The sequence below is a fragment of the Ostrea edulis genome, chromosome 10, assembly GCF_947568905.1.
Source record: "Ostrea edulis chromosome 10, xbOstEdul1.1, whole genome shotgun sequence".
In the NCBI taxonomy this organism is placed as follows: domain Eukaryota; kingdom Metazoa; phylum Mollusca; class Bivalvia; order Ostreida; family Ostreidae; genus Ostrea; species Ostrea edulis.
In genome coordinates this window covers 26,414,339-26,440,653 of record NC_079173.1, presented here as the reverse complement: position 1 = coordinate 26,440,653, position 26,315 = coordinate 26,414,339, and the positions used below count along the sequence as shown (strand labels likewise).

At 40.8% G+C, this 26,315-nt stretch overlaps 1 protein-coding gene and 1 long non-coding RNA gene across 2 annotated transcripts; both read left to right on the top strand.

Moving 5' to 3' along the window:
- The first annotated feature begins 9,935 nt into the window (after positions 1-9,935).
- On the top strand, positions 9,936-12,546 carry LOC130051065 (uncharacterized). Its single transcript, XR_008799473.1, has 2 exons — positions 9,936-10,190; positions 10,421-12,546. It is a non-coding gene; the product is annotated as an uncharacterized LOC130051065 (long non-coding RNA).
- An 11,519-nt stretch (positions 12,547-24,065) lies between these two features.
- LOC130051063 (E3 ubiquitin-protein ligase Midline-1-like) lies at positions 24,066-26,041 on the top strand. The gene has a single exon (XM_056152353.1). The coding sequence runs from the start codon at positions 24,066-24,068 to the stop codon at positions 25,725-25,727; it is 1,662 nt and encodes a 553-aa protein (XP_056008328.1). The 3' UTR covers positions 25,728-26,041.
- Positions 26,042-26,315: the final 274 nt, after the last annotated feature.

The window sequence follows — 26,315 nt, the reverse complement described above, 5'->3', positions numbered from 1 at the left end:
GGGCTAGAGTACCCCAATTTGGAATGGGGCGTAAGAAGGGTCCGTTCTCGGCCCCTGTTTGGTAAATTGGCCCCCTTGGGGTCAGCAGTTCCCAGAATTTTTCAACCACTGGTCGAGCTCCTCATGATGGGGCCAGACCTAATCCTATTCGTTTCCAGAACTAGTGGGGCCCCACTCTGTGCCCACTTGGGGTCGATTTGGGGCAAAGGGCTAAAAACCCTACCCCGGCATGACCCTTTGAAGAGGGTGACCTCAAACTATTGTAAAGCCCCCTTTTGGTCCTGCCCTTCCGGGTGTCGACAGAAAGTCCTTCGAGGGGTCCAGGGCTAAAAAATTGAGTCCCTAGGTACTTCCGGTCCCGAGATATGAGACTAGAAATTTGCCCCCTTTTGCCGATTTCGAAGTGTTGGGGCTCGAGATTGGATGGGGCTAGGGGACCCAAATTTAGGCAGGGGCCTTCAAAGGGAACGTCTTCGAGCCCCCTGGGGTTCATTTGCCCCCTTAAGGCCAATGTTTTTTTAGTGACACCCTTTACTGGAGGACTTCTAGCTCTAAAGTTGATTGGGCTAGGGGACCCTAATTTGGGATGGGGCCTAAGAGGGGTTCGGTCTAGGCACCCGTGGGGGCAAATTTTTCCCCTTCGGGTCAGGGGTCCCCAAAGGGGGGTTAAGAACTTTTAGACTGCCGACTGAGCCCCATTTGATGGAGTCAGCCCCCAATTTTTTGAGTGGCTAATATCATGGGGCCCCACTGCATTGCCCCATGAGGTCGATTTGGGGCAAAGGGCTAAAAACCCTACCCCAACATGACCCTTTTAAGAGGGTGACTCCAAACTTTTGCCGGCCCCTCAAAGGACCTGTTCTTTAGGGTGTCGACAGAACCCCTTCATGGGGTTCAGGGCCAAAAAATGGGATCCCTAGCTACTTCCTGTCCCGAGATATAAACCCTCCAACAGAGCCCCACTTTGCCGATTTCGACCCTCTTTGCAAGTTATGGGGCTCGAGAGTGGGTGGAGCTAGGGGATCCAAATTTGGGCAGGGGCATTCAAGGAGAGCGGCTTGGAGCCCCATGTGGCTCATTTGCTCCTTGGGACCCAAGTGTTTCAGGGTGACACCCTTTACTCGAGGACTTGTAGCTCTGGGGTCGATGGGGCTAGAGGACCCCATTTGGGACTGGGGGATAAGAGGGGTCCGTTCCCTAATCTTGTGGGGCAAATTTGCCCCCTTGGGGCCAGGGGTCACCAAAGGGTGGTTAAGAATTTTTAGACTGCTGACTGAGCCCCACTTGATGGGGTCAGCCCTATATTTTTTAAGGGGCTAATATTATTGGGCCCAACTGTATGGCCCCATGGGGTCGAGTTTGGGCAAAGAGCTAAAAACCTTATCCCGGCATGACCCTTTGAAGAGGGTGGCCCCAAACTATTGCCGGCCCATTTAGGGATCTATTCTTCCGGGGATCAACCAAGAACCCTTCGAGGGATCCAGGGCCAAAAAATGGGGTTCCTAGGTACTTTCGGTCCTGAGATATGACCAATCGAAAGTTGGGGATTTTAAACGTTTTTTAATAGCCGTTTTGGCTACCGGAAGATCCGCAATCTGAAAAAATGGCTCACTCTCAAACTTCTGGGATTGTTTACGTTTTTGTTTAAGTGCCATTTTGACTAACTTTTAGGGCCATTTTCGCTACCTGAATAACAGCCTTTTTAAAAGAGGGGTCACTGCCAAACTTGTGGGGCCAGAAGACTCAAAGTTCGGGAGAGACCTTGAGAGGGGTCACCTTCGAGGGTTCTGGGGCCAGTTTGCCCCTTGTGGCCGGAGTTGAAAAATGGGTCACCCTTCACTGGTAGACGTTTAGCGCTGGGATCGATGGGCTAGCGGGCCCCAATTTAGGATGGGGCTTAAGAGAGGTCCGTTCTCGGTCCCTGTGGGGCAAATGGGTCCCCTTGGGGTCATCAGTCCCCATGGGTGGGGCTAGAATTTTTTAACCACTGGTCAAGCCCCTCATGATGGGGTCAGACCTAACCCTATTTGTTTTGAAGATTAGTGGGGCCCAACTCTGTGCCCACGTGGGATCCATTTGGGGCTAAGGGCCATAAATGTTACCTGACATGACCCTTTTAAGAGGGTGGCCCCAAACTATTGTGGGTCCCTTTAGGGACCTGCCTTTCCAGGGATCGTAAGAGAACCCCTCGAGGGGTCGGGGGGGGGGCAAAAAATAGGGTCCCCAAGTACTTCGGGTACCGAGATATGAACCCTCCGAAATAGCCCCTTTTTCTCTTTTGGACCCTTTTTGCAAATTTTGTAGCTCCGGAGTGGAAGGGGCTACGGAACTGAAATTGGGACAAGGACCTTGGATGGGGCCCCCTTGATGCCCCATGGGTCCAGTTTGCCCCCTGGGGCAGGATTTTCCTGAGTGATCACCCTCTAGTGCAAGACCTGTAGGTCCGGGGTCGATGAGGCTAGGATACCCCAATTTGGAAAAGGGTCCTTGGAAGGGGGCGATCTCGATCCCTGTGGGGTCCCAGAGCCCCAGTGGGGTCAGGGGCCATCAGGGATGGGGCCAACATTTTTATAGTCAGGACTGAGACCTACTGGATGGGGCCAAACCAGACCCCTTTCTGTGCGAGAAATGTTGGGGTCACACTCTGTGGCCCCATAGGGCCGTATTGGGGCTCGAGGGCTAAATACCCACCCTGACCACACCCTTCTAAAGGGGTGACCCCGATCCACTTTCGACCCTTGTTGGGAGTTGCCCTTCTAGGGGTCAACAGAGCCCCTTTCTGGGAGTTCCTGTGCGGAAAATGGGGTCCCTAGGTCCCGAGGTATGGTCACCGTGCTTGCTGGAAAGAGGGGTGATTTTTATAGGGCTACTTGGCTACTTGGAGGGCAGAAATGGCTACTGGGTCCTGGAAAATTGTCTAAGTGTTTTAGGGCCAAAATGGCTACCTGACAGAAGTGAGGCAAAGGGTCCCCAATTCGACAGAGGGACCCTCGGAAGGGGGCGATCCGAAATCCTCATGGGGTGACATGGCCCCTCCGGTCATCGGGAATCCCATGGGGAGTACTCCTTTTCTTTTAAGGTTTGGTGCTCTGGAACGGATGGGGCAATGGGCCCCCAATCGGTTCGAGGCCCCTTCCATGGGGTGCCTCTCGGACCCCATGGGGCCAATTTGCCCCATGCAAGCATTGTTCGCACGAGTGATATTCCTTTTTGAATAACTTTTTGGGGGTGTTTGGGCTTCCGGGTCTAGTATGAGCTGAAGGACCCTTCGGGGACGCGACCCCAACAGGTCCGGGGCCAGTGAGCCCCCTTTTTTTTGAAAAGTCGGAATTTTGTCCCTTCCCGGTCATCACCTCAAAATCATTTTTTCGCGGGTCCGGAACTGATGGGGCTAGAGAGCTCAAATTACCGGAGGACCCTTAATAGGGATGGTAGTCGCCCCTCATGGGGTCTGTTGCCCCTTGGGGTCGAAGGGCCCATATGGTAACCTTCGAATTTTGGGTCATTTTTGAGTGCGTTTGAGCCCCATCTATGTTTTACCCAATCCTTGAGAGGCATTGTCTATCCTCAAAAGGTTTGTTGACAACAACTCCCCAATGGACCCCATGTTTCCATTTTCGACCTTTTTTCTAAGAGTCGTTGCCCTAAGGTCGAGGGGGTTGGAGGGTTCCAATTTTCGCGAGGAACCTCTTAAGGGACAGCCCTCGACTCCCACGGGGGAAATTTAGCCCCTTGAAATCAGGGGTCAAGTCGGGCCCAAGTCGATTTTTTCACTTTTTTCTACTTTTTTGAAGGGCCGGAAGTCCTAGAAGCCTTAGTGCTAGGGAATCGACATTCACGTGAGATGGGACCCCAAACCTTCCCTATGAGATCCCAAAACAACAGCGTCGTACAGGGTAGCGGAGATATGGGGTCAGGACTGAAGTCCCCCAATGGCCAAACTGGTGAAAATGGGCAATTTTTGAAAGACACTATCTCCAAGATCCGTTGAGGGATCTTATTGCCCTTTACAGGGCCAACATAGAAAGGATTGTGCAATTCGGGACCCAAAAATCAGGTGCCTGGGTCAAGGGCAAAGGATCTGTCTGACCCCCACCCTAGCCCCACCCTAGCCCCACCCTTTTGGGGCGAGTCGGCGACTTTGATTCTTCACTGAGCCCAAGTCTTTGGGGCTACCGAAGACCCCTTAGCACCCAAACATGACCTGGCCCCACTCTATTGCCCCATGGTTGAAAATAGGGGCTAGGGGCGAAGACAACTCCCCAAGGCCTCCGGGAAGTAACTGGAGTGTAACCCGTCGCCTTTGACTTCTTCTGTAATATCCTTTTAGGAGCCGATCTGAAATGTTGGGGGTCCTTTGGGGTCGAAAGAAGGGGTCTAACCCCCTTTTCTAAAGGGGTACAACCCTGAAAAAACCCTTTTAGAGCGAGCCCTGCACTTCAAGGGCAAGTGGCTACCTTAGTAAAACATCATCCTATCCCCTTTCCAGGCTGATTTCAGGCGCGAAACTTGCCAGATCCGTAGGGCAGGGTCCACTCTTTATTACCTCACCCAGAAAAAATCTCTGAGGGGGCGCTTAGCACCCGGGGTGGGGGTTGAAAAAAGGCTCGAACTGGCCACCGATATGAGATGTTAGGGCCAGTCTTGGCTTCAAAAAAAACAACTTCAAAGTCCATCCCCAGCCCCCAAGTTGGGGATCGGGCTGCAATTTTGGGAGGGTAGGTTTTCAACCATTGTCCCTCGGACCAGGGTAAAAATCCAAGGAAAAAGAAAAACATACTATTAACCCCAAAAAATGAAGTACTTTTGTACTTAGACATTATTATAGGGTAAGTTGGTTATACCCCTCAGACCATCCTCGTTCCTGGGTCCCTTGGAGCCATATTTCTAGGGGTGCTGGGCTATCCCTTCCCACAGGGTTAGCCCTTAATTTTGACCCCCTATTCAACCCCTAGTTAGTTTTATCTAATCCTTTATGGGAAATCAGAGTTTAAGGGCATTTTTCGCCTTTTTAGGGATTTTGCCATAACTTTGTCCAAAAAAACCCCTAGCGTTCCGGGGGTTCGGGCACGTTAAAACTTGGCGATTTCCGCAGGATCTAACACCCACGCCGTGCCCACACCTTAATTACTCTACCCACGGGACTTGATATTTTAATTAGGCGGGCAACTAGGGTTAGGTTTAAGAACACCATAATTAGGGTAAAGCTTATCTGGTATCCCTCAAAAGTAGGTGTTTAGATCGACCGGTTACCCGGGCTAGTTGAGCCTTGATAATTAACTCGGTATCCCTAAAAGGCAGGTCTAGCATAGGGCTCGCTGGGTGGTAAAGCTTATCTGGTATCCCTCAAAAGTAGGTGATTTTAGGGCCCAGGAACCCGGGCTAGTTGAGCCTTGATAATTAACTTGGTATCCTTGAAAGGCAGGTCTAGCATAGGACTCGCAGGGTGGTAAACCTTATCTGGTATCCCTCAAAAGTAGGTGTTTAGATCGCCCGGGAACCCGGGCTAGTTGAGCCCTATTAATGAACTTAGTATCCCTGAAAGGCAGGTCTGGGATAGGGCTCGCTGGGTGGTAAAGCTTATCTGGTATCTCTCAAAAGTAGGTGTTTAGATCGCCCGGGAACCCGGGCTAGTTGAGCCTTGATAATTAACTTGATATCCCTGAAAGGCAGGTCTAGCATAGGGCTCGCTGGGTGGTAAAGCTTATCTGGTATCCCTCAAAAGTAGGTGACTTTAGGGCCCGGGAACCCGGGCTAGTTGAGTCTTGATAATTAACTCGGTATCCCTGAAAGGCAGGTCTAGCATAGGGCTCGCTGGGTGGTAAAGCTTATCTGGTATCCCTCAAAAGTAGGTGACTTTAGGGCCCTGGAACCCGGGCTAGTTGAGCCTTGATAATTAACTCGGTATCCCTGAAAGGCAGGTCTAGCATAGGGCTCGCAGGGTGGTAAAGCTTATCTGGTATCCCTCAAAAGTAGGTGATTTTAGGGCCCGGGAACCCGGGCTAGTTGAGCCTTGATAATTAACTCGGTATCCCTGAAAGGCAGGTCTAGCATAGGGCTCGCTGGGTGGTAAACCTTATCTGGTATCCCTCAAAAGTAGGTGATTTTAGGGCTCAGGAACCCGGGCTAGTTGAGTCTTGATAATTAACTCGGAATCCCTGAAAGGCAGGTCTAGCATAGGGCTCGCTGGGTGGTAAAGCTTATCTGGTATCCCTCAAAAGTAGGTGATTTTAGGGCCCAGGAACCTGGGCTAGTTGAGCCTTGATAATTAACTTGGTATCCTTGAAAGGCAGGTCTAGCATAGGGCTCGCAGGGTGGTAAAGCTTATCTGGTATCCCTCAAAAGTAGGTGTTTAGATCGCCCGGGAACCCGGGCTAGTTGAGCCCTATTAATGAACTTAGTATCCCTGAAAGGCAGGTCTAGCATAGGTCTCGCTGGGTGGTAAAGCTTATCTGGTATCCCTCAAAAGTAGGTGATTTTAGGGCCCAGGAACCCGGGCTAGTTGAGCCTTGATAATTAACTTGGTATCCTTGAAAGGCAGGTCTAGCATAGGTCTCGCTGGGTGGTAAAGCTTATCTGGTATCCCTCAAAAGTAGGTGATTTTAGGGCCCAGGAACCCGGGCTAGTTGAGCCTTGATAATTAACTTGGTATCCTTGAAAGGCAGGTCTAGCATAGGGCTCGCTGGGTGGTAAAGCTTATCTGGTATCCCTCAAAAGTAGGTGTTTAGATCGCCTGGGAACCCGGGCTAGTTGAGCCCTATTAATGAACTTAGTATCCCTGAAAGGCAGGTCTGGGATAGGGCTCGCTGAGTGGTAAAGTTTATCTGGTATCCCTCAAAAGTAGGTGACTTTAGGGCCCGGGAACCCGGGCTAGTTGAGCCTTGATAATTAACTCGGTATCCCTGAAAGGCAGGTCTAGCATAGGGCTCGCTGGGTGGTAAAGCTTATCTGGTATCCCTCAAAAGTAGGTGATTTTAGGGCCCAGGAACCCGGGCTAGTTGAGCCTTGATAATTAACTTGGTATCATTGAAAGGCAGGTCTAGCATAGGGCTCGCAGGGTGGTAAACCTTATCTGGTATCCCTCAAAAGTAGGTGTTTAGATCGACCGGGAACCCGGGCTAGTTGAGCCCTATTAATGAACTTAGTAACCCTGAAAGACAGGTCTGGGATAGGGCTCGCTGGGTGGTAAAGCTTATCTGGTATCCCTCAAAAGTAGGTGACTTTAGGGCCCGGTTACCCGGGCTAGTTGAGCCTTGATAATTAACTCGGTATCCCTGAAAGGCAGGTCTAGCATAGGGCTCGCTGGGTGGTAAAGCTTATCTGGTATCCCTCAAAAGTAGGTGTTTAGATCGCCCGGGAACCCGGGCTAGTTGAGCCTTGATAATTAACTTGGTATCCCTGAAAGGCAGGTCTAGCATAGGGCTCGCTGGGTGGTAAAGCTTATCTGGTATCCCTCAAAAGTAGGTGATTTTAGGGCTCAGGAACCCGGGCTAGTTGAGTCTTAATAATTAACTCGGAATCCCTGAAAGGCAGGTCTAGCATAGGGCTCGCTGGGTGGTAAAGCTTATCTGGTATCCCTCAAAAGTAGGTGATTTTAGGGCCCAGGAACCCTGGCTAGTTGAGCCTTGATAATTAACTTGGTATCCTTGAAAGGCAGGTCTAGCATAGGGCTCGCAGGGTGGTAAAGCTTATCTGGTATCCCTCAAAAGTAGGTGTTTAGATCGCCCGGGAACCCGGGCTAGTTGAGCCCTATTAATGAACTTAGTATCCCTGAAAGGCAGGTCTGGGATAGGGCTCGCTGAGTGGTAAAGCTTATCTGGTATCCCTCAAAAGTAGGTGTTTAGATCTCCCGGGAACCCGGGCTAGTTGAGCCTTGATAATTAACTCGGTATCCCTGAAAGGCAGGTCTAGCATAGGGCTCGCTGGGTGGTAAAGCTTATCTGGTATCCCTCAAAAGTAGGTGACTTTAGGGCCCGGGAACCCGGGCTAGTTGATCCTTGATAATTAACTTGGTATCCCTGAAAGGCAGGTCTAGCATAGGGCTCGCAGGGTGGTAAAGCTTATCTGGTATCCCTCAAAAGTAGGTGTTTAGATCGCCCGGTTACCCGGGCTAGTTGAGCCTTGATAATTAACTTGGTATCCCTGAAAGGCAGGTCTAGCATAGGTCTCGCTGGGTGGTAAAGCTTATCTGGTATCCCTCAAAAGTAGGTGTTTAGATCGCCCGGTTACCCGGGCTAGTTGAGCCTTGATAATTAACTTGGTATCCCTGAAAGGCAGGTCTAGCATAGGGCTCGCAGGGTGGTAAAGCTTATCTGGTATCCCTCAAAAGTAGGTGACTTTAGTGCCCGGTTACCCGGGCTAGTTGAGCCTTGATAATTAACTCGGTATCCCTGAAAGGCAGGTCTAGCATAGGGCTCGCTGGGTGGTAAAGCTTATCTAGTATCCCTCAAAAGTAAGTGTTTAGATCGCCCGGTTACCCGGGCTAGTTGAGCCTTGATAATTAACTCGGTATCCCTGAAAGGCAGGTCTAGCATAGGGCTCGCAGGGTGGTAAAGCTTATCTGGTATCCCTCAAAAGTAGGTGTTTAGATCGCCCGGTTACCCGGGCTAGTTGAGCCTTGATAATTAACTCGGTATCCCTGAAAGGCAGGTCTAGCATAGGGCTCGCAGGGTGGTAAAGCTTATCTGGTATCTCTCAAAAGTAGGTGACTTTAGGGCCCGGGAACCCGGGCTAGTTGAGCCTTGATAATTAACTCGGTATCCCTGAAAGGCAGGGCTAGCATAGGCCTCGCTGGGTGGCAAAGCTTATCTGGTATCCCTCAAAAGTAGGTGTTTATATCGCCCTGGATCTTGAGTTAGTTTGGTCTTAATAATTAACTCGATATCCAAAAGCAGGTTTTGAGGAATGGTCTGTTTAGTGAGTTATAATGTTGAATGAAAGTTTTGAGTTGATTTTGTGTACTGAATGAGGGGGGGGGGGTAATTAAAATAATTTCTATGATTAACTTTTGATCAAAAATACCCTTCTGTACTTTCAAAAATAATTTCTAAAGATATGTTACTTTGACCACCGCTAGATATCATCAGTTTTGCTTTTAATAAGACTTCTTATTAAATATTATTTTTTTCCATGTTGCATTCGCTGTTTTATCTACTTCCTAGGGGCGAGATCGAAAGTTCAATGTCTGACAAAAAAACTAAATTCACATAGTTTTTACGTCCCCCCCTATCCGCCCCCACAACGACCCCCTAAACTAGATATGATGAGTGTTTAAACTATAATCGATTAACAAGTAAGAACAAACGAGTATAAATAACTCTGTATACCCTATCTTCTGTTTATTCACAAATGAAAGTGTAGATTAAAACTATCAAATGTTCATTAAAATGTAATATCGTCATGTAGTTTTAACAGTCACTTGTCTTTCTCCTTTTTCGACTAATGTGTAATCGATGTCGGATGAGAGAAACTTACAGAAGTTTTAACACCCCCCCCCTCCTCCCCCTAACTATTTGAATTTAGATTTTTATCCGAAATCAATCTGTTGATCTCGCCCCTTACAGTTTTTTATATCAAATTTCTTACTGTTTTTAACATCTGAGAGAATTAGGGTTTGATTAATTATGTTAATTAAATAATACTCTGTATACTTTCTATCAAATCGTATTTCTCTCCATATTGCGTTCATTGCTTTATTTATTTCTTACATTTTTAATAGTTCAGCTAATTAGGGTTTAATTAGTAATCTTAATTAGTAAAAAAAATCCCAACAATTTTCTTTGCCTTCTTTATCGTAAACTCATTTCTTTACGAAATTATTCGACGTACGACTTATCATTCTATCTATGATCAGGGGCAAGTAACTCGTGGGTCACCTGCTTTTGAGGGATACCATCTAGTCATAACCGAGCTAGCAGCCATGATTTCAGTGCCTACTGGGCTACTTTCACTTTCACAGGAAGTGAATGCAGATCGAGGTCAAATTAACGTTGTAGACCCTGTTGTTTGGAATTGGACTCTGAGCATAGATTGATCATACATGATGAGTATTTACTCAATGATTGATCAGGAGAGATGCTTCGAATTACATTTCATGCCCAGATATGTTGGGCCCAATGCGTCTTTGCTCCAACCATCACAAACTGACAAACGGATGGTGACCGTGATACTGATAGTAACAGCTGAGTAAGGTAAATATCTTGTAAACATGCAGAACTTTGGAATACGTACTTTTAAGATTTGAATATCGTGGCCAGATAGCAGGATAGATAGATTACAATTTATCAAGTGTATGTATCAGACATTCTTAAAAGCAATTTTTCTTTGCCTATAAGATTTCAAAATAGACCAGACTTAATTTTATCTTATTCTAGGATATTTTAGTTTTGACTATATGGTAATTTGTCATGACTTTCGACAGGCTACATGTACCCCGATCATCACTGAAAGGCAACCGGGATGCAGTCTTTAAATCTGGAGTTCTGGGCAGAACTGTGCATTTCTGGAACAATGATGAGTTTAAGTGAAATGGTAATTTGTCATGAATTTCTACAGTGACTACATGTACCCTGACCATCTTTGAAAGGCAACTGGGATACAGTCCAGTCTTTATCTGGAATTCTTGGCAGAACTGGACATTCCTGGAACAATGATCAATTCAAGTGAAACAGACTCGGGTGCAAGCAGACATTCTTGTAATTACAGAATGTATTCCTTAAGAGAGGCAACATGTGACCTGAAAACAATTCTATTCAGATCTATTTAAGAAATGAATTCAATATCTAATTCATCCAAGTATATACTGGGTTTGGGCAGTTTGCGCTTTTTTAAACTGCTAAGTGGTTTATGAAAAAGCACATTTTTGAACTTGCAAAAGAAATCAGACCAACTGCTGATATACGTGGTTTTCAGTGAGTTAATCAACGATTATCTATGAAAAGTTAGCTACACTGAACAGTTTCTTTTTTACATGAGTATATATACCTGAAACCCATTGCACATCATAAGAATTTTATTTTATTTTGGACAGTGCTCTTGTTGTAAAGTGTTATGTGTAATGCATGCGAGTTGTGGACGGGGTTTGTAGTCATCTGAGAACAAGGATTGGCACGTTGGGTGGACTTGGAGAAATCTTTATATGCTAAACCCAGTTTTAGAAGAAACGAAGAAAGCAAACACTAGATCAGTTCCAACTAATAGAGCTGTCAATCAGGATAAGCAATAAAACATGTTGACCAAATTGGCACTCGGCTGTAATAAAACATTGTATGTAGGGAACATGTACTAGAAGGAAAGAGCGTTTATGTATACATTTAGTTTTTATGTAATATTCATTAATTATTATTATATGATTGATATTAAATATGTAAGGCCACACCAATTTGTAAAATAGTTCTTCGGATTTTCAAACAAAAAAAGTGAGGCGAGAGGGCGAAATTATTTCACAAATATTATTTTTAATTTTGGAGATAAAAATTATGAGGCGAGCGAATACAAGAAATATAAATATTTTTAATTGAATTAAGTGTGATTTTAAAAAGCGGGCGCCTAAAAATAAAGATCTAAAATCATCAGATATCATTTGTTTACCACATAAACTTAATATTTTTCAACTTTGTTGATATAGTTTACAATAAATAAGAAGTATTTCAGGTTTCAAAGACTTATTTTCTTTATACCTAATACATGTACTTTGCAACATTAACTGATAAGGTCTTTTTGAAGCATTTTATTTAAGTTTCATTTCTACAAACTTTCGATTCAGAGATAAGCATATTGCTAGGGACACATCCAGTTTTGACATTCATTGCAAATGCAATATCCATTGCATCGCTTTGAGAATTTTCTTGAATTTTGATATGACATCACCAAACCTTTTGTGAATTTGTCGTTAACTGTCGGTCCGGTTTAAAATAGTCATCGATCAGTACCCCTTGCTTGTTGTAAGAGGCGAATGAATTGGGCGGTCCTTCAGATAGGACTGCAAAAACTGAGATCCTTGTCACAGCAGGTTTGGCACGATAAAGATCCCTCAGTGCCATAAGCGCTGAGCATAGGCCTAAATTTTGCAGCCCTTCACCGGCAATGGTAATGTCTTCATGTGAGTGAAATATTCTCAAGAGAGACTTCAGTCAATATATAGGGTAATCAAACAATCAATCATATGCTATCAATGTTCTTTAAATAGTGGCATCGAATAGCGCTTCAAAAGTTTCATCGGCTTCCAGTTCGATTCCAGCATAAGGAACAACTTCCAATCCAGTGTTATGAAGTATCGTACATATTAAGATAGACATCATGAATAACTTAACCGTATTACACTGTTAGGAAATTTCTCGAGAGCCCGCGTTTCTGTCATTGTCAGCATGTACATCAAGGTTATTTGTGCGCTTGTTGTAAAAATTAAAAAAAATATTTACGGATATTTTTGAACACGCGGGCGGATACTATTTTTTGATAATATTATAATTTGGATTTGTTACAAATAGAAGCGGCGAATCCGACGAACTAGATTACAAATTGGCATGGCCTAAATACTTATTTTTATTTTGAATTCTTTTTTACAAAGTGACATACTGGCTCTAAAAAGGTATTTCATTTTTTGATTATGGCAATGAAAATAAGAACATATATATCAGGAATTTATATTTAAGGGAGGTTTCACGCTTTCTAAATCATCCCTTACCAGCTGTTTAAAATTCATCCGGAATTACAATTACAAACCAGGTTGTTTTGGACATTGATATGAGTGTCACATGATTGGGATTGCTGTCTAAAAATAGTACTGATGAGAATTTAAGAAATGGAATTTGAGGTAATTTGATGATTGTAATCAGAAATATTTATTTAGAAATAGTACATCATAAAGGGGCATGGACACGATTTGAGCTGAAAATTTTAAAATTTCATTTTTCCATTTTTACTGTTTACAATGCTTAACAAAAGTATTTCTAATGGTCAACCAAAATTTGAATAGGAGTTGTTGAGTTACAAGTGAGATACAGCACTCACAATTCTTTGTAAAGTAAACAAGGCTTGCGCCATATTTTTGTTTACATATAGATAGCTTAATAGAAAATAGCATGTTTAAACCAAAATGAGATGCCAAACACTAGAAAGTATTTAATTGTGTTCAGAATTATCTGCTTTAAACGAAACATTTACTAGTATATTCAACCTATGTAAACAAAAACATGGCACAAGCCTTGTTTATTACAAAGAATTGTGAGCTCTGCATCTCCCACGTACTTTGACAACTGACACTCAAATTTTTGCTGACCATTAGAAATACCTTAGTTAAGCATTCTAAACATTAGAAATGAAAAAATAAAATTTGAAAATTTTCAGCTCAAATCGTGTCCATGTCCCTTTATTTTCTCCCTCAGTGCCCTCGTCCGAAAATAAATATTTTCTTGACTATTTGATAATAAAACAAAACAGAAAAAGTGAATAGGTTGGTTCCGTTCGTTACAAGATCGCTTTTAATAAGCAAACATCAAATTGACAAAGCTGAAAAATCACCAATGAAAACAGATGAATTCAAAACTGAAAATGGGCTGGGTGGGAGGGAAGGCTATTTAAGCACAGAAATACAAAAGCGACCTTTGTTGCTTTTAACGAATCTTGCATTGCCCGAACACTGACCAGTAGTAGTATATATACTAAGCGCTGGTGCATGAGCTCAAAAACCCGCGAAATGTATTTACGGAAAATAACCAAAAATGACGAAATGTAAAATGTAAAGAAATGAGTTTAATAGATATACAAATAATATCAATTAAGGAAAAAAATCGGGTATTTCTGACAGACCACTTGCTCATGCAAGACACCGTGCTGCAGTATTTACATTCCCTTTGCATCTGCCTGATCATGAAGCAAAAGGGAAAATCTATATTTTTGTTTAAAGTCAAACAGTATTTCTATTTTTGGATCTACATGTATTTACTTTTGACCATCACAATATTTCAAAAGTTCATATTTTCATATGAGAAATTATATGGTTTTGTTTACAGGTAGAAATGCTACTCTCTGTCTGCATGTAAATTTAACATGCTTCACTTTCCAAGGTTGAAGTGAAATGTCTTCAATGTTTGTGCATGTTAGGAAATAATAGAAATACTGTAAGTCCAACATTGTACAGGTTTGTGTGTTGTGTGCAATAAATTGCAAGTGTTTTAACTTAACGAAAGCTACAGTTATGCAGCTAAATTCACAATGGGCATTAGATTGATTGTTTGCTAAATTTATGATCAATGGATGCATTCTTTCTACACAAATTAATAATAATCGGGAAAGTATTTGGCAGTTGCTTGAATATCATAGTCAATATCAACATAGTCATTGTTTTGCTTAAAAATCTTTCATTATAGTACCATGATTCAAAGTAATGTACCTATTGATTGATTAAATTGATAATCTGATTGAAAAGATCCCCAATAATTGCTAATCAGTTAAATTTTTTATCATCTGCTAGCAAATTAATAAATTGTTATTATCAATTATGAAATTGATTAAATATATCACTTGAACATCTGTATTATAACCCTGCATGATAGTTTAATAAGTGAATGCAAACTGATACAAAGTGCACTTAAAAGCTTTTTAAAAAGTTTATTTTCTCTCATTTCTCTCACCACAATCTTTCTCCTCTGAAATTCAAAGGGAATTAATAACTTATTAATTGATTCTCAAGTTTCCAATTCTTTCTAACAATCAATTAATCTCCAATCACTACAAATGAAGACCTGCAAAATTTATGCCAGAGCTTGTGACTTATGAGTTTTGGTAGTCTCTCCTCAAAGGATTACCTATTCAGTAGCCCTTATTACAAACAAAGGGTTGCCTGGGACAACTTGCTTCTTTTTCCAGATTTATATTACGATCAACAAAACAATTAGAATGAAGAAAGGAAAAGACATAATAAATCACATAAATTTGAAACACTTATTGCACGCTTTCCTTGTGAATATGACATATTTTCTGAGAAAAGTTGATCTGCATTAGCTTCTATATTCTATCAATCCTTAAAATTAAAATCACGATAAATGTCAGAGTGAAAGAGATTAATTTGCTAGTGTGTATTTCTTGCTTATTATTTTTTAAATGAATATATACTTGTCCATATAATTGCACTAGTTGTATTTTTGTCTTAGATTTACTAATTTTGTCGATTATACAAATATGATTTTTTGAATATTCTGGTCTAAAGTTATTGAAATTCAGGTCCGTTATTAAATAAATATAAGTGATGATAATAAAATGTCAGATTTATAATAACAAATCTTGATTTTAAAATAGACACTTTTTAACCAAGAAATATCCCCTTGGATATTTAATTTAGCATTCATGTGACGTCACTATTAGTTCTTTCTAAACTCTAATTGTTATGACTGACCTTTTCTTAGCCTTCTACCACAACTCTCTTTTAGAAAAGAACGAAATAATTCCCTAATACCAACGTAAATATTATACTTACTGAGAACAGTTGTCGCCATCTTTAAACAGGAAATTCTCATTGCGCATGCGCATTTAACGCAATGGAGCTAAGTGTGTAAACTGTTCTTTTGGACTCGTGATTGTGTGTGACAAAATTCACGTACACACCGGAAACCGACACATATGACTATTATATATTTTTTGAATCGAGTGTGATGAGAGTTAACGTTTCCGAACGAAATACTTCCCACTACACGGGTGCATGTAGTGGGAAGAAAAAATGTAGTGGGATAAAAGGTGTGTGTTCATACTCGTGTAGCGTGATTCAGGCGCTTACAAACGCACACACACACACACACACACCAGTGTGCAAGCTGGTAAAAACGTAGTATATACCTCATGTTCATTGTTTGCATGTCCGACTTTGAATATAAAGATCATTTATTCATTATTAATTTGTAAAAAGAATTAAATTTCTACTGCTGAGTTACGAGTGTATCTATTTTCTAGAGGCGGTCGAACGCAGATCTCTACGTACAAATGTAGCATCATGTTGAAAACTGTTGGGAACATCGTAGGAGAATTATCTTCTAAAGTTATTGATATGCAGAAAAGGAATCTTAAAATTTTTTTTGCCCAAGCTCCATATTCCTGAAGTAGAAGGTGGGGGCCCGAGGGTGGGTGGGTTGGGGGTGGGGTCCGTTCGTCTTTGATTCATCAGTTCATTCACAGTTACATTCATTACTGCAATGTGTCACCAGAAGAGTGGGGCGGGGCCAATCCTCCAATATGTCTTATGTTCCATGTTAAATAACTAACTTTTGCAGGTAAAGTGAAAACCCGGAAATAAACTTTACGTCAAAAAAGCTGAAGTGGCACCCCCCCCCCCCCCCCCCCCCCCCCCCCCCCCCCCCCCCCCAGTTCTACGTCTGGTATGTTGGTATATATTAAGTTCCCATAATATGTTCTCGTGCGCGCATATGTCTACATGCATCTGATATCATGAACATTCATATAACCTTTTTCAATTAACTGCAGATCGACAAACGGTAATGTTCTTAATAGTAGAGCATACACATTACTAATTATTGGAGAGGGGGTTACGAGAGAGAGAGAGAGAGAGAGAGAGAGAGAGAGAGAGAGAGACATGAGACTGAGAGAGAGAGAGAGAGAGAGAGAGAGAGAGAGAGAGAAACTAAGCAGCGCCCGTCATATAAATTAAGTGATGACCGCAAGTTGATTCATATGGCGGCCAATTAAGAGGTGCCCGCCACGTTAATGATTTAGCGGTTGAAATTTAATTCATCGTATATCCCAGCACCTATAGGCTTCAGCAATATATATAAACAGGCAAGGATGATAGTAAAATTTACATTCGATAAAAAATGTTCGTGATATTCAAATTCTAGTCGACGTGGTAGTTTTCAGTCTCCTGTGGAGTCTTAGAAACTGAAGTTTAATCAATTTTATTATTTTGTTTAAGGTAATATTATTTTAATTATTAAGGTATCGATTAACTTCGACACCAGTTGCACCTGGACAGGAGTCGAGTTTGTGAATTACTGTCGGTCTGTGCTACATTTCTATAAACAAATCGTTCAATCTTGTCCGGTTTCTCGTCTCCTGTAGAACCGCGACATGACTGAAATTGACACGTTCACTTTGAGTTGACGTTCTTGGGATGTTGTTGCAGATGTCATTTTATCTAAATTTCATTTCGAAAAATACGCGAAGGCATGGACTGCCACGATTTATGCTAGCAGACTTCATGAGCGCATTCTGTTGAGACCCCCCCCCTCCCCGGACCATTGTTTGAACTAATACTGAATTGAATACTACCTGAGGATGTTTGTATATCAATAATAATTTACCATTGTCCTGTTGTCCTTTTAATGTATACCCTCACGTAAAACTTTGATCAACTATTATGGCCGAACTCTACCCCTGGGGGTCATCATTTGAACAAACTTGAATCTGCACCATCTGTTGACGATTACAATATGAATATACGACTAATGACGACAATTTTGATTTTGAGATTATCTTAAAGAGTTACAATGTATGTCCCTATACTTTGTTGTCCTCTTGTGGACTCAACCTACCCTTGGGGACATGAATTGAAGAAACTTTAACCTACAATACGCACAGGGCTAGTGTAGAGAACCCAAGTTATTTTCTTTTGGGAGGGGGGGGGGGGGGGTCCTGGTGTTTCCACACAAACCCCTGTACACTACGTGGGGAGGCTTGCATATTGACCTGATTAACGTATTGACTGTTATTATTATTAAAAAGCCAAACAAAAACAAGTAGAAAAAGCCAATAAAGCAGTTTATGAGATTCTTAAAAAAGGACGTTTGCATAACCTATCAATACAGTGTCAGTTAGATGTATTTGATAAAATTGTTCAACCCATTTTATTATACGGCTGTGAGGTGTAGGGATTTTCAAATAATGCAATTATAGAAAGAGTCCACCTTAAATTTTGCAAATTATTATTGAAGTTAAAACAATCTACCCCCGACTGCATGGTGTACGGTGAACTTGGCCAACATCCCATGCACATACAAATACAACGCGTATTATCTCATTTTGGCACAAAATTGCACTTAGTAAAGAAACAAAAATAGCGAATCTCCTGTTAAAACTGGGTAATAATGTTACAAACCAATACGCGAAAGAGATTGATTGGTTCAAGAACGTGTCAAATATCCTTAACAATTGCGGACTTTCTAACATTTGGCAAAATAACGCATGTAATCCAAACTGGCTAAAGTCAAAAGTAAAACTTATTTTACTCTATCAATTCAAGCAAAAGTGGAATTCTGACATCAAAACACTATCAAAAACTATAAACTATAGAATGTACAAGGATGAATTAAAATTTGAAAAATATTTGGATATCCTACCCAGAAAAGATGCTATAACCTTTTGTAAATTTCGAACTTGTAATCATCATTTACCTATTGAAAGTGGACGCTGGCGAAACGAGCCCCGAGAAACAAGACATTGTAATAAATGTGATTTAAATGAAATTGGTGATGAATTCCACTACATGTTTAATTGCAAATCTCTGATTGATATAAGAAAACAATGTTTATCACCAAAACAAATACGTTTCAAAAACATCATCACTTTTAAAAATATAATGAATTCAAACAAGCAATCTTTTCTAAGAAAATTGTGTTCCTTTACAAGAAATATTAATAAACTTTGCTCCCCGACCCAATGACTACTCGAATCTAAAATTGCATATGTTGCCTATCTCCATACTCAGGCATGCCTTAAAACATTTAGTGACATATTACCATCACTTTTATATAAAATATATGTACTAAATCTCTGTATACAATTGTGTAATTGTGATGAGAAATAAATTCAGTTAAAAAAAAAGTTATAATTGAGATGAAGACTGTTAAACATTCTCTCTTAAAACTTTTATCCCCGATTGTGGACAAACTCTACCCCCTGTGGAGCCATGCTTTGAGCAATTTTAAATCCCCACTCATTAAGGACGCCTTTGTATCAGTTTTGTCTGTTCAAGTCCAGTGACAAAATATCTTTTTTTAAATGCCGCAATACTTTCACTATATTTTAATTATTTCCTCTGTGAAAATAGCGTGACCCTTCATTTGAACAATTTTGAATAGAGAATGCTTTACAGTACGTTTGGTAGAAAGTGGCACTGTAGTTCTGGAGAACTAGAAAATGTGTAAAGTTTGTATACCTGTTTCACTCGTTTTCCATAACCAGGACAACTGCAATTGTTTTGATAACAATAGTTTTCAGTTCTTACTTTAACTCACTTGACTTTGACTTGCATGGCTGCATGTTCGATTGCTGAAAGACGAGTTCAATGACAAAGCGCACAAAGTTGCTGTCCGTAACGTAAAAATGACCTTGTGACTTTTATAGCGTAATCTGACAAAATACTTTTACTTACAGCAGACATTAATTTGATTAAATGGATACAAAATATATCCGGATCAGGTTCGTAGAATGTTATTTATAATTATGAAACACTGCCCAGGTTTCATGTTTTCTGGGGGAATGGCGTGATGTTACGAAAGCCGATTAGTATCATATAAAAAATAAATTCACCTTTCACTATCTTGTAATTACGAGATAATTATCTCGAAATTACGAGAAAAGATCTTCGTGCAACTGGGTCCTGTTGATTTGACATATTTTGAGAACACAAAATTAGACGGATAAATAATCCGGCTCTAATGATATTAGTCTTTGATTATTGTATAACCCGATGAAAGAAATAAAACCCACAAGAAATGTGCGTAAACATATGCATTTCATATTTCTAAAAGTGTGATTATGACCGGAACTAAACTTAGGTGGACCGGAACGTAAATTATAACCCGGTACGAAAATTATAGGTATTTAGCGTTTCTATGTCATGCGACACCAGACGACAATATGTACCGTCACACACAGACGACAATATGTACCGTCACACACAGACGACAATATGTACCGTCACACACAGACGACAATATGTACCGTCACACACAGACGACAATATGTACCGTCACACACACTTTGAATAAGATCATCAGACGACAATATGTACCGTCACACACACTTTGAATAAGATCATCAGACGACAATATGTACCGTCACACACACTTTGAATAAGATCATCAGACGACAATATGTACCGTCACACACACTTTGAATAAGATCATCAGACGACAATATGTACCGTCACACACACTTTGAATAAGATCATCAGACGACAATATGTACCGTCACACACACTTTGAATAAGATCATCAGACGACAATATGTACCGTCACACACACTTTGAATAAGATCACTTCGATTTGCTGACCAATCAACAAAGAGGGAAATAGTATCAAACGCGTTTCCAGAATTATCCATGAGATGTGTAACTCGGCTTTATATCAATATTTTCTCGTTATTACGTGAACATTTTTTTTGTAATTACATCTTTTCTCAGTTACGAGATCTTTTCTCGTAATTACGAGATAATGGAATGTTGTTTTTTTTAAATGATACTAATAGGCTTCAGGCGTGGATCTAGAATTTTTTCAAAGGGAGGGGGGGTTAAAGAGGAAATGCAGGGGCGGATCTAGGAATTGCGATTACGGAGCTAGAGCGAAGGGCGCCACTTTATGAGGCAGAGGGTTTGGGGACCACCTTGAGGCCCCCAATGGGTCCAGGGCGAAGCCCCCGGAAGTTCCTGGATTTTACAGATTTTATAGGGTTTAAAATATGTCTCCTATTTAAGTCCTTTTTACTATTTTCTATCATTCTTAATAAGGTGAAATGAGTAAAATGACGCAAATTTTAAGGGTTTTTGGAAAAAATTAATTTCTCCCAATGAAGTAATTCAAGAAATCAAAAAGATTTTCAATTTTTGTCATTCATTTCTCCGGTAGTGAAAGGAATTATTGCTCCTTTTATCGTTTACTACATTTGTCTAAACAATATACTACGATTTAACTTAGATTTGGAAATTTTAAGGGGGGGGGGGCGCCGGCTGCGCCCCCCTTAAATAAGCCACTGAAATGAGAGTTGTTATAACGTACGTTAACATAGTTAAACGACAACTTAACAGGAATGCTATCAATTTGTATTTCTAAATTCAAATTTGGATTAATGTTATTGTATAATTATCAGACGTAGATCCGTCACTCTTGATATTAAAACGAATCCTGTTTTAAAATGCATTCCGATTTACTCCCAGTGATTCATTTTTTTTTAAATAAATAAAATGAAATATTACAGATACAAGCTATATAAAAGATAATTTAAATTATCATCACCTGATAGAAATATTGACGCACAATTGTATAAACAATTTCCATCGCCTAGGATTTTAATAACGCTATAGTTTCTCTTTTTAGTGAATCCAAAGGGGGGGGGGGGGTCGCAACCCCACCCCCCCCCCCCTCTAGATCCGCCACTGGGCTTTCGTATGATGTACATATTTTGATCAAACATAATTTTTGTGCGGCTTGGTTTCAGCACAGGCACCTGAAGTATGGATATTACTAACCCCCCTTTTTTGATATTTTTTTTTGGTGGCAATAATTTCTCTGAAATCTGTGAATTCCCAGTCTATCTCATCCCTCTTTCGATTCGTGTAATCGTTTCACGCTTTTTGTAAATTTTAGAGATTGGCCTTCTACCGGTATAATAAAATACACTGGCACTTCTTTTTTACTTTTAAATTGTCTGCTTCTTGAACGAAACTTTTATGTTACTCATACTTTTTAAGAAATCTTACGGTAACTCATTAAAATAAATCTTTATTTAATGGCTCGTTAAAACACCTCTTATGAAGTGTGATTTTACCATCGAAAAAGTTATACAAGCTCTCAATAACTTTATATCAATTTTTGTGATTTATCCCGGAATGATAAAAACGGCACTTTGTTTCCAAATAAAATACTCTAGAGTCCAATTTTCGCTGTGATTTGATATGGTCGTTATACTGAACGATCTAGTTCGTTAATACAACCTATCACTGGGTCAAATGCTGTCTAAAGTGTTTCATACCGATTGTTAGGCCGTTCTTGGCACACTGATTTTGACTACGAATAACCCCGTTTACCTGATCAGGATATAGGGCTCACGGCGGGTGACACCGGTCGACAGGGGATGCTTATTTCTCCTTGGCACCTGATCCCCCACCTCTGGTGTGTCCAGGGGTCCGTGTTTGCCTAACTATCTATTTTGTATTGCTTATAGGAGTTATGAGATTGATCACTGTTCGTTATCTTCACCTTTCATGCAAAATATGATTATCTAAGAAAACAAGCCAAAACGACTCAGATAGACGTTCTAATTTTTTTAACAAAAAAAATATTAATGAAAATATAGAATATTATTTGCTAATTTTTTTTTAATCTACGGATAAAATCTTCTAAAAACATGTTAATTTGAAAAAAAAGAGATATCGGAGAAATATATTTTTTAAACAAATTGAAATGAAATGGTCAAAATTGTGAAACATTACGATTTTTCTAAATTGAACCAAGAAAAGGGGGTGGTGTCCGGACCCCCTCTGGATCCGCCATATAATAACAAACACATCATTATGAAATAAATCACTGGAAGGAAGTCCTTTTTTATAATCTCTGTTGTAATTCACTACAGTGCCGGATCCAGAGGGAGGTCTGGGAGTTGTAATTCACTACAGTGTCGGATCCAGAGGGAGGTCTGGGAATTGTAATTCTCTACAGTGTCGGATCCAGAGGGAGGTTTGGGCGTTGTAATCCACTACAGTGCCGGATCCAGAGGGAGGTCTGGGACTTGGACACCCCCTTCGTCAAAAGACTAAATATCAAATAACGCAGTTTGAGGGAGGACCCCAATCTCTACCCAGAGTTATCGTTCCTTACACCTCTGTAAACGTCTCAAGGGTTTTACAAGATTTTTGTAAAATGGCACGTATGCTCAAATAAAGTATGGTTTTGACTTCAGTTACAAAAATATATGTAAATAAATAAATATTGAGCACATGTCAAGTCTTTTTGTGACACAAGAAGCATTGATTTGGGTTGAAACATAGATATTGGGTAGTTCTATTGCACCAGGCCTATAGATAGGTACATTAAGAATATATAGTAATGGAAAAAAATATACAAATAGTTGCTTGTCCTACATTTTCCAGATATTTTATAAAATAGTTCTTAGTTTTATTAGCCGTAAAAAAAGTGGATTTACATGTGGAATAACATTGCTTATTTTGAGATGTTACATGTAACAGGTGTAAGTGAGAGCAAGGAACTCCGGATAGAGATTGGGTGGACCCTCCTTCCTTTGAAATTCAAAATTAATGGTACCCCCCCCCCCCCCCCCCATTTTCAAAACTTCCTGGATCCGCCGCTCCACTAATTCATTAAATCCTAAAATATTAAAGAAATAAAAACTCGAACACATAATACAGGATAAGCTCACATGCGCTACAGTTTATTCAAACACGTGTACATAGACATCTGGAGGTTCATTATTCCACTCAACTCATTCTACAACAGAAAAAAATGTTAAGTATATCAAAACAAAGATATGTAATTGGTACAAAACAGGTCCGCTGCATGAAATCCCCCCAAACAGTGGTCCGCTACACCCCCCCCCCCCCTCCTCCCTGCGTCCAATATGAATATTGCTAATCGCTTTTTTTTTTTCTAGCTATAAATATGATTGTATTTGTACAAAAGGCCGAATTCAATGTAAAAAGGGATATAATCAAAAAAGTTATATCTATACATTGTTTGCAGATTCCAACTTTTTAATGAAAGGAAATCTATATGTCTGACGTAAATGTTAGCAAAACTACCCAACATAAACTAGGTCAAACAAAACTTTAAAACTATATATTTACTCAAGCGATAACACGTAGATAGTGTATACAGGCTGACACGCCGCACAGGTATTTAAAGCTCAGGACTAGACGGAAGGTCGAAAGAACAGGGAGGCCATGTTGGATTTTAAGGTGAGACTAAATTATTATTATAGTAATGACCGCTGTGTTTTATATCATACTATAATTCTATTTCGTTAATTGTTTTAATCTGTCAACATCTTTAAATGAAATTCCGTTTTTATTTAATTAACAGTAAACTTCTCGTGTGATCCCGGCATCAGAAATGCATCCCCGGCGCAGTGCTCAGGAAGTCCTACTGTGTGACCTCTGTGAAACTGTCCCCCTACAGAGTCACTGTGAACTTTGTAATATAAATCTCTGTGTTAACTGTGCAGGAAAGCATGTCTCAGATTCGTCTAAAAGACACAAAGTCGTGCCCTTTTTACACAGAAAGTCTACACCTAACTACCACAAATGTCCAGACCACGCCGATAAACAATGCAAACATTACTGTGAAAAATGCGACATTCCTGTCTGTTCTACCTGCGCCTTATTTGGAAAACACAAAGGTCACGAAATATCAGATATTCTGGAAAAACTCAGCGCTAAAACAGAAAGTTTACAAAAAGATCTAGAAGAATTAGAGAAGAGAATGTATCCCCGATATGAAAAAATGGCGTCTGATGTCGAAACTGAGAAAGCCGAATTAGAAAGGAAATACGGGAAACTGACGACAGGTGCCGATGAACAAGGAGAAATCCTGCACCGGGAGATCACCGCCATTGTCAACCGACGGAAATCCGCCATTGCGGAGATGAAAACTAAACATCTGGACGCGCTACATAAAAACACAGAAGAAATCACACAGAAAATGGCGGAACTCAAACAGATCATGTCCGACTTGAAATCAATGCTAAAATCAAATGACGTCTCCTTAACCTCTACTTACAAATCTAGAAATTCCGAATTTAGAACATTACCCCCTAAAGTCCGAGTTACAGCACCGAGTCTCTCTCCTCAGAAAATAAACAAAGATCAGCTCAATGAAATGTTCGGTTCTCTGTCGCCATTATCCATTAACACAGAACATGGCGACACAATGAAGTCAGCAGAAGCTGTATCGTCTCCTCCAGTCAAACCACTGCTTGATGAGCCGCGCGTCACCGCCACCATAGACACTGGGTATGACTATCTATACAGTGTTAGCTGTCTGAGTGAAGATCAAGTCTGGACACGCGGGGAGAACGAAACCATGAAGCTGCTCAACCTCCAGAGTAAACTACTGACATCAATACAAACCAAGTCAGGGAACAGACCAACAGACATAGCAGTGACACGGGACGGAGATCTTGTTTATACTGACTATAATGATAACACTATAAACATTGTTAAGAATAAACAGATACAGACCGTGATCACACTACAGGGGTGGGTACCTCTCTCTGTCTGCTGTACCGCGGGTAACGATCTCCTGGTTACCATGATCAGTGATGATCTCAAACAATCCAAAGTCGTGCGTTACTCCGGCTCCACAGAGAAACAAAGCATTCAGTTTGATGATCAGGGTCGTCCTCTCTACTCATCTGATGGTTACATTAAATACCTCAGTGAGAACAAGAACCTGGATATCTGTGTGGCTGACTGTAACGCTAGAGCAGTAGTGGTGGTCAATCAGTCAGGAAAACTCCGATTTAGATACACTGGTCATCCCTCTAATACCGAGCAATCATTTTATCCATACGGCATCACTACAGACAGCCAGAGTCACATCCTGACAGCAGACCCTCACAATAACCGTATCCACATCCTAGATCAGGACGGACAGTTCCTCCGTTACATTCACTGTGATTTAGAGTTTCCATGGGGTTTATGTGTGGACATCAGAGACAACCTCTTTGTGGCTGAGCATGACACTGCTAAAATGAAGAAAATCCAATATCTATAAAATGTTAATTACACAGCTCTACAGTGTTAATTACATCTACCAACACAGTGTTAATTACACATCTCTACACAGTGTTAATTACACAGCTCAATATACTGTAATTTACAGAACTGTGTTAATTCCTTCTACTTGTTAATTACAGCCCTGTGTTAATTACATTCCCTTGTTAATTACAGTCCTGTGTACATTACAGACCTCTGTTTGTGATGTGTAACATGTACTTGTTTTTGTGAGTTTAACAGAACATTATTTTGTTTGTGAATTAATTTGTGTTTGATTTTACAATGTATATATTAGATAAACATGATACAGAGTTCAGTCTTACATTATTACTGAGTACTTACTTAGATTTGTAGTACTGTAACAGAGAGTGACCCCAAACGTCCAGTCTTCATCACAGATCTTCAGATTCAAGGTCACAGTCTTCTGTTTACCATCAATAACATCACACCACTTATCTAAATCTCCACCGTCCTACAAAATAAACAAAGTGTAATCATATCAAACTGAATTGTCAAGGATAGTATGTGATATGTAGATGTAATGGGAAGGAAAAGAAGATATGACTGAACCGGGAATCGAATCAAA